The sequence below is a fragment of the Sinocyclocheilus anshuiensis genome, unplaced genomic scaffold (assembly GCF_001515605.1).
Source record: "Sinocyclocheilus anshuiensis isolate Anshui unplaced genomic scaffold, SAMN03320099.WGS_v1.1 scaffold47, whole genome shotgun sequence".
In the NCBI taxonomy this organism is placed as follows: Eukaryota; Metazoa; Chordata; class Actinopteri; order Cypriniformes; family Cyprinidae; genus Sinocyclocheilus; species Sinocyclocheilus anshuiensis.
The window spans coordinates 509,811-525,305 of record NW_015551047.1 but is presented as its reverse complement, the minus strand read 5'-3'; the positions used below and the strand labels follow the sequence as shown (position 1 = coordinate 525,305).

The 15,495-nt window shown below is 38.4% G+C and overlaps 2 protein-coding genes across 2 annotated transcripts in view; both read left to right on the top strand.

Moving 5' to 3' along the window:
* Window positions 1-2,071, top strand: part of LOC107661840 (PDZ domain-containing protein GIPC1-like) — an 8,098-nt gene extending 6,027 nt beyond the window's left edge. Inside the window, exons 6-7 of the mRNA XM_016451617.1 lie at window positions 350-431; window positions 511-2,071. Coding sequence (XP_016307103.1) covers window positions 350-431; window positions 511-662 — 234 coding nt within the window. The 3' untranslated portion in view covers window positions 663-2,071. The remainder of the gene's footprint in view (window positions 1-349; window positions 432-510) is intronic.
* Window positions 2,072-3,131: 1,060 nt separating this feature from the next.
* Window positions 3,132-7,646, top strand: LOC107661834 (E3 ubiquitin-protein ligase TRIM39-like). Its single transcript, XM_016451608.1, has 6 exons — window positions 3,132-3,670; window positions 4,420-4,515; window positions 4,626-4,856; window positions 4,945-4,967; window positions 5,052-5,170; window positions 6,916-7,646. The coding sequence occupies exons 1-6, from the start codon at window positions 3,137-3,139 to the stop codon at window positions 7,446-7,448; spliced, it is 1,536 nt and encodes a 511-aa protein (XP_016307094.1). The 5' UTR covers window positions 3,132-3,136; the 3' UTR covers window positions 7,449-7,646.
* The last annotated feature ends 7,849 nt before the right edge of the window (window positions 7,647-15,495 follow it).

Below are 15,495 nucleotides of genomic sequence, written 5' to 3'. Positions count from 1 at the left end.
ATATATATATATATATATATATATATATACATATACGCCATATATATTCATAAACACACTTGTACTGAGTAATGCAGATGTTAAAGATTGTTTTGTAGTTTACAATATTTTTACTGATACTCTCAAGTCTATCACAATTTTTACAAATTCGGCAAAACCTTATGTGTTATGCTACCTCGTGCTATGCCAGCTAGATAACATTATTCTGGTGACTTATCAGTACAGTTTGCAACATCATTTTAGAAAAACACCACAGACAACCAACCACAATGACACAATCATCTAATCAATCATAATTTTTAGCTGAGTGAGGTAATCTGTAATATTTCATTCATTCTTTGTGTTGCAGCCATCAGCATTTGAAGAAAAAGCTATTGAGAAAGTCGATGATCTGTTGGAGAGCTACATGGGCATTAGAGACAGTGAACTTGGTATGTTTCCCTGCATATTGCTGTTTTGATACAGTTGGTTTTTTTAAGTGGTGTTTCTAACTCCCACACTCATTTACAGCTGCCACGATGGTGGAGCTCGGCAAGGACAAAAAGAACCCGGATGAATTTGCCGAAGCTTTGGATGAGACTCTGGGTGATTTTGCATTTCCAGATGAGTTTGTGTTTGATGTGTGGGGTGCCATCGGCGATGCAAAGGTCGGTCGGGTGTAATTGTAGAAATGGCTAAAAGTGGTAATTCTAGGAAAACTTGAGTTTTATTTTTGTTGATTTTGGGATCATATGCTGGGATGCTTTTAAGAACGCTGGAAACACTTGTATGTAGGCCTCTAACTCCACTTTTTTTTTTTAAGATGCAGATGTTATGAAGACACTACATTGAATGCATTTTAAAATTGTATTCAGATTTGGCTAGGTTGAGCCTAATCACTTATATGAAATGTCTTATTTAGTAGGATATTAAGCAAAAGATGCTGAGACTCATTGAATTTGCAAGGTGTTTACTCCAGGGCCCGCGTTTGGTACCCCTGTGAGGTTACTCTGTTGCATACTGTGACTTTCACTTGCACTGTGTTGCCCGACGCTGTATAAATTGCACGGTAAGGCACAGTGCAGAGATCAAGGCAATGCTGGTTTGCACTGTAGTGACCTCTGCGGTGTGGATCTGACCCGTCCCATGGCAGAATCATGGACCATTTGTCTTATCAACACTATAATGATTCCCTAAAGCATGTGCTGTCTTGTTATGTACTCTTGTTCTCTATTATACAAAGGATTTCAAGTGGCTTTGAAGCTGTTGCAGTGAACCGTTTCTAAATGACCTCTAGTGCTTTACATTTCCAGTTCTGTGACTTAGCTCTTATTTTAAAAGAGTAAAAGAAACGGGAAAGAAATAGACCATCCGTTTTCATTTTAGTAGTGTGGTAAACTACTGCATAATGCCAAACACAAGGAAATCTTTTTCTTTTTTATCAGTAAAATCAGTATTAAGAAATATCATGAAGTATTACAGATAGTGTTTCACCTGTTACAGTATTTATCCTTTAAAAGAATAGTGGAGGAGGTATGAAGTATGAAGGGCTTAAAAGTTGGGCTGGGCGATAGGATAGTTTCATTTCAGATTTGAAAATCCATGTTGTGTGTATACATATACACACACATGCAAAACATGGCTTTTGAAAAGAAAAAAAAATATATATATATATTGCCCAGCCCTACTTACAAGTTAATATTAAAGCACTGATGGTATTGATTGTATGGTATTGATTTGAGTGTATATAGTGTTGATGTGTTTACAAAAAAAGCTATACAACAGCCAGTCCAGTGAGCATTTCCAAGATACTGACAGTATTACTGCAAATATGACCAAACACGGGCGTCTTACACTGAGCACATGTTGAGTTAGTGGAACTCAGAGCTGATTATTACTCTTTTAACCAAGCAGTTGAACACTGTAATATTTCACATCTGTAAAGTCAGAGCATGTTTGAAATGTAAAGTACTGATCATGTGATGGTTAAAACTTTAAACTTTATATTTCTTTTTTTATTATTTAGCCAGGCGTCTTGTCTTATGGAAGATGTAGGTTAATGTTTAAAGGACCCAGATCAAAAATGTAAAAGAAAAAAAAAATGTTTTGGTGTTACTTTTTACATACTGTAAAGCTATCAGTGTAGCTTAAACACAGCTCTCTTGTCGTTGATTTACTTTGGACACTTTTTCATTCGATGCTTTTTGAACACATTTAGATAAGCGTTGTTTTTAAGAATGAATAGTTTACACTGATGAAGTAATGGTTTTGATGGCCTCATGTTACTCTGTCTCAGACTACCTTCAAATGGCAATAATTATGATATAAGTCTGTTATATATGTTGTTGTTGTTTTTTCATTGACAGAAATGCTATTGCACCAAATTGTTATTTGTTAGATTTCTCAACAATATTAAAACAAACAAAATGAGTTGTTTGGTTTTGTTTTTATGGTCTGGAAAGCAGTAGGTGTTTCCTTCTTACGGTTGTTCATTGAAACATTGGGTTCGTTCTCCTTGGCTGATCAACCTCACCAAGGGCATATTTCCATTCTTTACTTTTGCATTACCATTGTGGACATATAAGGGAACGAGCGACCTGCACTGAAAATATGATTTAAGAGTGATTTGGTATAGTATTTGTAAGTTATCCTGTTAGAAACACACATTTTTGCAATTTTTTCCACTCATGTGGCTATATGTGGAGTTTTCTGTATAAGTTACTTTGCGTAAATGTCCCTGCGGCATTTGGAAAGCATTTGCTTTCTTGCAACCCCTCACGTTGCCTCCGAGTTCCCAAAACAATAATGCTTACACCAAACATTTCACAGATCAATGGCGGTTTGTTTTCCCCTCAAGCACCAGTTGATCCAATAATGAACCAAGACCGTATATTAGAGTGACGTAAATAAAAACCCAGTGCTCCAGTGGACGAGGTGCGGTCAAAAGACTGACTTCTGAGAATTTTGTGATGGTATTTCAAGTTAAGGATAGTCACGGCTCTATAAAAGGTCATTATTGGTGAAGGACAGACTTGTTTTTGGAACGTGAGGGTGCTTGTGGAAGGCTTGTGGTCTAGATGAAACACTGCAGGAGTAGCTTGGGCTCATCACGTTTTTGGTTTCAAAAGCAAGTGGACTCCAGCAACACCAGACAGCCATGCCCTTGCGACCAAGGGCTTCCTCGCAACCTGGAAGAGCAAACACCCTTCCAAGCATTAAAAACGTCCCAGTTCTGCGCCCGAGAGCTTTGTCGTCCCACACGCAGTCGCCCTTAGAGGATGAGCTCTCTTGTCCGGTCTGCTGCGAGATCTTCACCGATCCCGTGGTCCTGAAGTGCAGCCACAGTTTCTGCCGCCTCTGCCTTCAGGCCTTCTGGAACAAGAAGGCGGCCAAGAGGGAATGTCCCGTGTGCAGGAGGAAGTGTTCTCTGACGGAGCCCACCGTGAGTCTGGCTCTGAAGAACGTGTGCGACGCCATCGCACAGGAGCTGAAAGGACAAGCGTCTGCGAGAGTGGGCTCATATTCAGCCAACGGGGCGTCTAAACCAGAGGCTCTCTGTGCCACTCACGGAGAGGGACTCAAATTGTTCTGCCAATATGATGAAGAAGTTCTCTGCTGTGTTTGTCAAACGTCCAAGAAACATCAAGGCCACAGTGTGTGTCCTTTGGAGGAAGCAGCAAATGATCTCAAGGTGATGATGTATTATATTTCTTCTTTTAAGAAATTATTTTCAAAGTAAGCTTATTTTTGTACCACAAATAAGCCAAAATACTAAGGCTAAATAATAAGGCTTTTGGTTGTTTTTATTTTGAAATTGATTTATGACACGCATGTTAACCCTCAAAAATCCTTATTACTATAATGCATCCAGACATTTTTATTGTATTTGTCATTATTCTCGATTCTTATTACTGTGATGCTATAGATATTTTGTAAATTGTTTTAAATTGTAAATATTTAATATGCATAAACTAAAGGTAGAACAATAAATGCTGCCAGAATGTATACATGCTATATTAATAATATATTATTATACATTATATTCAATAATTACGTGATTATTTTTTGCATTTTAATGATATAATACAGATTACCTTGCCAAAACAAAAATGCATGAAGTTGGTTAATTACCATTACTAAATTACAATTGTGGAATCTGGTGGGTGTTCTTGAAAAAACAAATTTTCATGGTCATGGAAAACTTGATAATATCTGGGAATTTAATAAACTGAGGCAAGTCAATACAGTTTTCAAAAGCAATGACATTAATAGTAAATATGTGTTTTCCTAGAGTTAGAACTTGATTTTTTTTTAGCGTAATTTCTATATTGTTATTAATTTATTTTAAAATCTTGTGGGATTCTTGTTTTCGGTTTACAAACTGTCCTAGAGGGTTGTTTTTGGACATTGTTGGATTGAGATGTACTTTTTTTTGTCCAGGAGGAAATGCGGCAGATTGTCATCCCACTTAAGAAAAGCCTTCGACGCCTCTATGAGGCCAAACAGGAACGTGATGACATAACTGTCCACATCAAGGTATCAACAAAGAACAAGATCCACACTAACAAACATCATATGACACACTAACCATCAACAGATAACTGGGATAATCACTTAATTGCCTTCTTTATGTTGGATTCACATAGAACCAAAGACAACAGACAGAGAAACAAATTCACAAGGAGTTTGAAGAGCTTCGGCAATTTCTTCTGAAGGAGGAAGCTGCAAGGATTGCTGTGCTGGCAGAAGAAGAAGAGACCAAGAAACAGACGATGAAGAAAAAAACCGACATAATCGCTCGTGATATACTCACCTTTTCTCAGGCTGTCATGGCCATTGAAAACGAGATTGCTAATGCTGACAGCCTCTTTTTACAGGTAACCTGCTGTATTTAGATTGTTAACTAATCTTATCAAGTTTATACAAATGTTAGTGCAAGTAACTGATTTTACTTTTTTCACACAGAACTGCAAGAATGTCAAAAAGAGGTAATAGTACATTGTACATTTGAAAGAATTTGATTGATCTATTTGCATAAAAGCCACAACTAACCTGAATGAATGTCCTTCCAGAGCTCAGATAACATTTAACGAACCAGAAAACGTCCCCAATTCTCTAATCGACGTTGCAGAGCACATCACCTCGCTGCAGTTCAGAGTGTGGGAAAAAATGCAGAGCCTGGTGGAATACAGTGAGTGTTCAGTTACTACAGAGTTGGATGAGTTTGTGTAAACATTTAGAATTTCAGAATAGGTTCCCTTTAAATTCAGGAGTTGGAATTTGAATAGAATGTCTGACAGGTAAAATTAGAAGCACAGGAAAGGGAAATTACTGAACTGCAGTTCAAAGACTTTCAGAGTATCACTAATGTGTTCTGTGTACATTTTTATCTTATAAATCTGCATCATGTTGTTTGGCTCCAATTTGAAGACTTTGAGTAAAGTAGAGCTTTCTGGGAAATGGTTTTCAGCCAGCATGGTACATACAATGATATAATGTAAAAATATTGTAAAATGATGATAAAATTATAAAATGAACAAATATTTTATAGTAATATATTTATATTCCAATATATTAATATTTATATAGGTGTCATTCCAAAAACTTCTAATGTTTCTGGAAATAGCCCATATGTTGTATCCATACATGTTTATGGCTAATTCATAAAGACAAATTAAATGTGGTATTATATTAAATGTATTATCTATTAAATTATATTTATCAATGACACTTTCTTAAAGGGTTAGTTCACCCAAAAATAAAATTAGGCTGTGTTTTACTCACCCCCGAGGCATCCTAGGTGTATATGACTTTCTTCTTTCAGATGAATCCAGTCGGAGTTATATTAAAAATTGTCTTTGATCTTTCAAGCTCTATCATTGCAGTCAGCGGGTGTTGCATTGCTTTAGTCAAAAAGAAGTTAAATAAAAAGTGCCTATCCATAAAAAAAAGTGTCTCACACGGCTCCGGGGGGTGAACAAAGGCCTCCTGTAGCGAATCGATGCGTTTTTGTAAGAAAAATATCCATATTCAAAACGTAATAATCACTTTAATCTAGCTTGCGCCAACAGTTGTAAATAGAACAGACGTATGAATTCAGCATTGTGCATGCGCCGGTGACTCTCCTGAAATCAGCGTTTGTTTACAGGATCAAAGGAAACAAAGTTTCCTTCCTTTAGCAAAGGAAAACCAGCCTCCTCTTGGCTTATATCGAAATCCTCTGACATTCTTCTTTACAAATCCTTGTTTTGTACTTCTAATTCTTGACCGTTGTTTTGTTTTGATCTCTCCGCTGCGTTTCCACGTGCATCACTTCTCAGCGGCGCATGCACAAAGCCGACCTCATACGTCATCCGCCTGTAACTGTGTGAGACACTTTTTTTTATGGATGGGCGCTTTTTATTTAACTTCTTTTGGACTGAAGCAATGCAACTGCAATGACTGCAATGACAGAGCTTGAAAGATCAAAGACAATTTTTAATATAACTCCGACTGGATTCGTCTGAAAGAAGAAAGTCATATACACCTAGGATGCCTCGGGGGTGAGTAAAACGCAGCCTAATTTCATTTTTGGGTGAACTAACCCTTTAAAGCTGTGTAATTACTATTTAATGGGTGTAATTACTAACGTGGCAAATGAAATTGCAAAAAGTGATTGCTTTCAGACAGGTTTCCAAAACCTTTCCACCTTCTCCAATTGGTCAAACAACCAGATATTCCTGCCCCAAAACACTATTGGTTGAGCCAATGTACTGTGTCAGGATGTTAAAAAAATTCCTAAAAAACACTTTTAACACCGAAAAAATTACACACTTAAATTACATTTAAATTAAACAAATTTGACATTTTAACACTGGTACATAAATATACATTTGTTAAAATGTTTTCCCCGCTTTCTCTAACACTTAGCTCCAGTTGCGTTGGACTCCAACACAGCGTACCCCTGTTTGTCTCTTAGCAAGAACCTGACGAGTGTGTCCAACACAGGGACGATGAAAGAGCTGCCTGATAACCCTGAGCGCTTTGACCACTTTGTTTTTGTACTGGGCTCCAAGGGTTTCACCTCAGGATGTCATTCCTGGGAGGTGGACGTGGGCCAAAATAATGACTGGGTAATTGGTGTGGTTAAAGAATCAGTAGCCAGGAAAGGCAAAATCTCAGGCTGTGCCGAAGGAGGATTCTGGACCATCGCTCTCTCTGATGGGAAGTACACAGCCATGACCACCCCACATACACCGCTCAACCTGAAGGGCCACCTGGAAAGGGTTCGGGTGAAAATCGACTATAATAAAGGAGAGGTCAGCTTCTTTGATTCAGTGGGTGTCACACCTATCTACACATTCAATGACCACTTTACTGAGACAATGTTCCCTTTTTTCTGTCCGGGGGCAAATATAAATGGGAACAATCCAGGGCCGCTGAAGATCTGCCCTGTGAGAGTGGCAGTATGGAACAGTGCCTCCTGGTGATGCCAGTTTTATTGATGTATTTCTGCTTCAGTTATACAGTACCAGTCAAAGATTTGGAAACGTTTACCTTTTATTCTACTAAATTACAATTTTTCCAGGTTTTAGAATTAAATCAAATCATAAAATAAGTCAAACTGAAGTATGACCAGATGTGGCCAATTTTCATAGAAAGTCACCACCATTCATCTGGATTCCAATTCTGCACACTTTGGGCATTCTCACTTATGAGGTGCATTCTGGGATGCATTTTCACATGTATGCTGGAAATGTAAAAAAAAAAAATATATGTATATATTTTAAAATAAATAAATAGAACCATATGTAGGTAAGAACATTTTAAATTAGTCAGTCATGGAATTTTCTTCCGCATTAGCTGTCCAGCAATTACCTGTTGAGATTCACTCTTTAAAATAAAGGTTCTTTATTTGCATCTGTGGTTCCATGAAAAACCTTTCTATTCCACAAAATGTTCTTTACAGAAGGGTCTTTAGATTTTTCTAAAGAGGCCTTTGTTAATGTTCTTATAAGAACTGTTCACTGAGTGGACTTCATTGGGGAAGGAAAAATGGTTCTTCTATGGCATTGCTCCGTAAGCCCCCTTTTGGAACCTTTATATTTAAGTGTAATATTAGGCCTTTACCTTTGAATGCTACAGCAAAAAAGACTTGGCTTTCTCACTAGCATTTATTCAACGGCCATGAACTCTTTACAATTCCTTGTAGAGTCTCAGAAAAGATACTCTTTATAGAGTAGTTATCAGCCCATGTTTTTATGGTCTTAACACAAACTGACCGTGATGAATTTTTCAATTATTTCTCAAAACCGAAGTCCTCGGTATCAAGCTGTCTACCCAATAACTGCTAGCCTCCTTTTCCCCACCAACAGTTATTTATCTTTTAATTCAGTGGAAGTTTCTTAGCCACAAGACATGACTTGTCAAAATTTAAAGTACAAAAGTCTGTTATGCGTGTAAAATTAATTTCAGGCATTTAAGCATAAGGCTTTAGATAAACAGATTTTAAAGTGCACAAGAAGCTCAGTCAAGTGTGTCCAGACCTTTGATTGGTAGTACATGATGTTAAGTTTTATGGACAGTTTGTTGTCTACCAAAGTAAATGTTTGGATATCAGTAGATCTATGTAATAGTTTATAAAATTTAAGGATATTGATCAAAATGTAAAAAGACTGATTAAGTGTCTTTAAGTCCCATCCCATATTGCTTGCTAAGGTGCATGTAGTAGTGTAGAAATGCTGTCAGAAAACACTTAACATTAAATACTAAATATGTGTTGTGATGGTGTTTTTTTAAATGATGAATGGCAAATTATACAGCACAAAAAGTTTATGCATTCAGATAAATGGCACAATATTGAAGTATTGTTTAGGTTAGTTTGTTTTATTGTATTGAACACACAGAGAATGAAGTTGAACATGTCAAACATTAATGACTTATAACTTTATTTATAATAGGTAAAATAGGTCATCTGGATCAGCCCTTTGATGAACTTTTTTTTTTGGTTTACCAGGGCATTGTTTTTCCAGTGTAGACACAATATTGTGGTATCGTTTGTTTTATTGTATTGAACACACAGATAATTAAATTGAACATGTCATAAACATTAATGACTATGCTTATTTTGTTTATATTGGTTAAAATAGGTCATCTGGATAAGCCCTTTGATAAAGTTCCTCTTTTAAGAGTTTTTTTCTGGTTTACCAGGGCATTGTTTCTCCAGTGTAGTCTAAGAATGCACCATTCTGCTTCTCATTAAGGCTGCCAATGACACACAGCATCCCCTCCACACTTTCTCTGGCATCAATAGGCGCCTGGTGGGCAAACAGGGAAGAACATGCATTTAAAATAGTGTAGCAATTATCAAAAAAGAGACCACCAGTGCAGGGCCGGAGTGGGAGTCATTTTCAGCCCTGGAGTTTCATGCCTTAGAGCGGCCCACTTTAGTTCACGACTGACTATAGCTATTACAATAATGTAATTAAAACTTCAGTATATAAGTCTGCAATAGCACACTGTTCTCTACAGACTTGTAATTCATTATATTTTTCTACAGCTTTGTTTTTTAATTATTATTATTTACTGGCCTTTTCAGCGCCGCCTTTGCACTTTATTATACATTTTTTAATCTATTATTTTTTGCTCGCATATCTCCAACTAAATATTTGTAGGCATACTGTACCATAATGTCTGCCTGCAGTTAAAAAGTTCTCAGAAATAATCACATTTGTTTTGCTTAACCTATATTCTAAAAATAATTTTAATGTCATACAAAAAAAGTCATCAGCCTGAGTAAATTGTACCATTATAAAATTGTGACTGCACAAGTAGTGTAGTAATTTAGGAGGTGAAAATACTGTGAAATTACATACATACAAATGGCAAGAAATTTGAAAGCGTAACTGAACGTCTATGAAACGTCAATGCACTTAAATTTTTTGAACTAAAATGGCTATTATTGCAACCATATAGCCTATGAATGAATGAAAATGCATATTTTTCAATTAAAGAAAACTTGTGGGCTGAGTGTGGGCTGCTTCTTGCGCTTGGATTTCTACTTCAATAAAATGAGGTCCAAGTTTAAGAATGCACGAGAAGCTTGGTCTTAAAGCCTTCTTCAATCGGCTACGTTCACAAATAAAACAATATTTTGCGCAAAATTAATGATTAATTATCAATTGAGAATTTGTTATTTATATCTGGTGGTCATATGGCATATGCCTGCGAATACGGGACAAACTGTGTTATAACTTTCATACAGGACGCTTCTTTGATGCCTTAAATACGGGCATCCATATTTCAACCCCATAGCAGTGGCATGACAGCACCGGCCCTCGCAGCCAAAAAACAGACCGACCCACCGGGAATTTTCCCGGTGCTCCCGATTAGCCAATCCGGGCCTGCATCAGTGTGCTTTTGTGATTCAGGCCTCATGTTCTGTTTAGGTCCTGAGAGATTCCTTTATTACTGAATCTAGATTTACCTCATCTCCCCCCATGACTGTCCTCACCCATCCTGGGTGAATGGAAATGCAGAGGATCTCATCTGCCTTCAAGTCCCTTGCGGTATATATGGTCAACATGTTAAGACCAGTCTGAAAGGAAAACAGATGCATGACAAAGTTTCAAATCAGTTAAAACGTTTTTTTGTTAGAACTGTATACAAAGGTGATTTTGCACACAGCTCAATAGCACACTCGTTGTGATATTACATTCAATTTCAAATCGTTTACTTTTTGAAAAAATTACTTTTTTTCTATTCAGGGACATTACACATTAAACTATTTGAAATCTAATCTGACCTTTTCATACTGAAACATTTCCAAATATATGATTTTAATTGAGTTTCAAACCACTTACAAATGAGGATTTTTCTGATGAAGCCCATCAGAACAGTCTTGGGATTCTTGCATACCTTGCTGATGCTGTATGGGAAAAGTGGGAATGGCTCTTTCATTACTGGCATGATGCTCATAGATGCTGAATCTGTGGATATGTTGATCACAGCTGCTTTATCACATGACATCCCTGGTCTGCCCTTGGCTTTAGCTGCTCTACGCAAATATGGCAGGTACTCAAGACATTAACAACCAAGTGTTTCAGACACCGCAATAAATAAAGCCTCATTTTAGATTCAGCTTGTTCCCAAAAGTGATTGCATTACCCTAATGACAAATAAAGGTCCTATCACGTTGGTGTTGAAGGTGTTTTGCATGTCCTCAACAGTGGTGGTCAGCATGGTTTTTTTGTGGCAACACTGCAGCATTATTCACAAGCAGGTTCAAGCCATTCTTCCCCAACAGAGAACCAACATTTTTGGCAGACTCTTTGATAATGCATGGATCAGCAACATCTAATAGTAGCAGGAAAAATGTGATGTTATTTCAAACCCAAAAAACTGTCTATTGCAATGTCAAATATAGTCCAAAAGACAAATGCACGTTTACCAACTGTTATTGAACTGTCTTCAAAAGCTCCTGAATATTCACCTCAGAGTTTGGCCCATCTGGGTCACGACATGCAGCAAAAATGTTTGAGCAACGAGCCTCCAGGAGTTTCTTGACCATTTCTAAACCCAACCCTCGGTTGGCCCGTCACTAGAGCACTGCATGCCTTTAACTCCACCATGCTCAAAGATGATCGGTTTGGTTCTGTAAACCAACCTGTCTCACTATTTGGCTTTTTATGTAGGAAGCTGAGTGGAAAATCTGGAAGGTATGATGCAGAAATTGATGAGCTAATTAGTAGCTCCATTGTTGCCACTGTGACTTTGAGCAAGATATTTATTTATAAGATATTTATTTTCCAAAACTTTTCCACCTGCTCCAATTGGTCAAACAACCAGATATTCCCATCCTAAAACACTATTGGTTAAGCCAATGTTGTTACTGTGTCAGGATGTTTAAAAATAGACCAAATAAAAAATAAAAAAGACCCCAAAAAGCACAACACTGAAAAAAAATACATACTTGAATTACATTTAAATTAAACAAATTGTACATTTTAACACTGGCACGTAAATATTCATTTGTTATAAAATCTTCCTGCTTTCTCCACTACTTAGCTCTAGTGACATTGGACTCCAACACAGCCTACCCATTTGTCTCTTTGCAAGAACCTGACGAGTGTGTCCAACACGGGGATGATGAAAGAGCATTCTGATATGCATGTTCACATGTATGCTGGAAAATAACAGTCCAACTTGTCCATTTTCCATTTAAAATAAAAATGTATTTATTTATTTGCTTATTTACTTACTTACTTAAATAGAACTATATGTAGGTAAGCACATTTCTTCTGCATCCGCTGTCCAGTAATTACCTGTTGAGACTCACTCTTTAAAATGAAGGTTCTTTATTTGCATCTGTGATTCCATGAAAAACCTTTAAAATCCACAGAACCTTTCCATTCCACAAAATGTTTTTTAGATTTTTCTAAAGAACCTTTTTTTAAGTTCTTTTAAAAACTGTTCACTGCATGGTTCTTTGGGTTCTTCTATGGCATTGCTCCGAAAACCCCTTTTGGAACCTTTATAATTAAGGGTGTATTATTCTCCAGTTTAGGCCTTTACCCTTGAATGCTACAGCAATAAATACTCTGCTCTCTCACTAGCATTTATTCAGTGCCCAGGAACTCTTTACCATTCCCTGGGGATACTCAGCAAAGATAAGCATGCACACTCTTAGTAATTGAGTAGTTGTATTTCATCTCAGTCAACACGCCACAGTATAGGTCAGCCTCGCTAAGGGTGAGCTGTCAGGAGACAGTATATAAAATTAACCATGCCGTCTATTAATACAGGTGCGAAGGAGCCACCAATTTCTCTTTTTTGCCTCCTAGCTATCGGTAGAGTGGTTTGACGATAAGAATTCCGCTTCACGTTCTTTTGTTGTATCTGGCTGACAGGAGTATCTTTACCCATGAGGGTGGAAACTAACACATTGGCGTGTGCTTTGTGTAAGAAGCGTGCAGTGAGATTAATGGAACCTCTTCACCTGTGAGGGTGGAAGCTACCATGTTGGCATATGTTTTTCATGTTTAAAACGTAAGGTGAGCATTAAATCAGCAATGCGGTGTTGTTTATATTTGAAATATAATAATATATATTTATATATTTTTAGAGGTAGTTCCTAACAAACAGCCAAGGGGGGCCTCTTCACCTGTAAGTGTGAAAGCTGCCATGTCACGGAGAGCTGTCTGTGATCGCAGTGTGGGAATCTTATTATTATAATTCAGACAAAGAGGCCTCTTCGTCTTTGGAGAAGAAAGCTAGCTAAATTGATTTAACTTTCCTTGTGTTACGATGCAAGAGGAGGACACCATTGGTTTACCCTCTGAGATTTCTGCAGGCAAAGAGCTACTTCAGTCTGAACAGGATCCTCAGGATGAAGGGGTCAGATGTAAACAAGCTCGTAAGTGCAAGCATGTAGAAAGGGACATCAGTCAGCTTCAGAAGCAAATGCAAGGTATGCAAGAGACCCTGAAAAGTTTGTTGCAGACTCAACAATGGGCTGCAGAACCTCCAGAGTTGAGGGTGCCATTGTCAAAACATCCATGCTGACACGCTGATGAGCTGTCTGTGGCAGCGTCTGGAGTGTTTGGAAGGGATGAAAATTCTGGGTCTTCAGAACCAGAAAAACAGTCAGAAACAGGGGATAGTGCTTAGGATGCCTCAGATACTATTCCACTAGACCCATCAGACAAAGCAGTGATTTCCAGAGCAGCTGAGTGTGCAAAACTGCCTTCCCAAGCTGCTTCAACATCAACCTCAGTGTTTGATAGAGGCCCTCAGTGTCATAAAACAGAGGGGTTGCCAATACTTCCCTATTTTGTAACGGATTTACAGTCTTCATGGAAGGCCCTAGTTCTACTGCACTCCAGGATACAGCTGGGCAACCTGGCAGGGGCAACAGCTTATGGGCTTGCTACAGCCCCTCAGATCAGACCCACATTTGCTATGTTGACAGGGGCTACGGCTAGGACTGAAAGAGATGCTACACACCCTAACAAGCATTGTAGGATAATCGACAGTCAGCTGCGGAAAGCCTGTCATGCCTCTGCCTTGTTGGCAAGACTTGCATGCACAAACTTTCTCCTCTTGGTTTATTTAGAAGGTCTGCTGCAGGAATTGTCCACCACTTTGACAAATTAAGAAAACACCCTAGAGACATTGCGAGCAGTTGATATGCTGATCTGAGGAACAAGTGCGGATGCCCAAGCCCTGGCACAATCCATGGTCAATATAGCCAGGTACGGCTATCTCAAGCTAATCTGTTGGATCAAGACTGCATGGCAGTCATTGCAGCACCATTAGTGCCTGGGGAGATCGTTGGACCCCCTGCGGAAGCGGCCTTGGAGCAGTCTCGTAGGACAAGGGAACTGACTCGATCAATGGTTTGAGCACCAGCTACTCATGGGCTACAGACAACAGCTGGGAGCAGTAATTGGGCTCGGGCAGAATCAAGCCAGTCCTTCGTAGGTCAGTGCGGGTCTGCTGCCTAAGGGGCACCCATAAGACCAAGACAAGGAGTCCATCAGTCCTTTCGTAGGATATGACAAGCAGAGACTTCCAGCACACAAGCACCAGGTGGAAGAAACAGTCATTGACGGTTATCAACCTCTGGCCCCATGTTTTTCCAGTCAACATCTCTTCCACTGGTGCCAATGCACTCAATGTGCATGTGTGCTGAGCACCTTGAAGTTTGGATACAGGCTCCAATTCAAATCCAAGCCACCCCAATTTCAAGGGATTGTTCCTACTGTTTTGAGAGAAGAGACACAGTGCAGGTCTCTGACAGACGAGGTCTCAGTTCTTTTAGGAAATGGAGCAATAACAGGATCAATAGGGCAGGGATTTTATTCAACTTATTTCCTGATTCCAAAGAAGATTCTGAATCCTAGGAAGTTCAATCATCATTTAAAGTGACTGCCCTTCTGTATTGCCCTTCTGCAATGCTTACGAGTACAATGTTCTCCCCGCACCTTCACCAAATGTATGGATGCATTTGCTCATTCCCCTTCGTCGCAAGGGCATATATATATATATATATATACAGTGCTGCTTGAAAGTTTGTGAACCCTTTACAATTTTCTATATTTCTGCATAAATATGACCCAAAACATCATCAGATTTTCACAAAAGTCCTGAAAGTAGACATAGAGAACCCAATCAAACAAATGAGACAAAAATATTTTCTGTCATTTATTTATTGAGAAAAATTACCCAGTGTTACATTTCTGTGCGGTGCAAAAGTTTGTGAATCTCTATAATTAGCTGTTAATTTGAGGGTGAAATTAGAGTCAATCTGTTCTCCATCTGGAATGACTATTAGGTGTCATTGCCTGCCCTGTTTTATTTAGAGAACAGGGATCTATGAAAGTCTGATCATGTTTGCAGTAGTGAATCATGGCACGAACAAAGGAGATCTCTTGAGGACCTCAGAAAAAGAGTTGTTGTTGCTCATCAGGCTGGAAATAGGTTACAAAACCATCTCTAAAGAGTTTGGACTCCACAAATCCACAGTCAGACAGATTG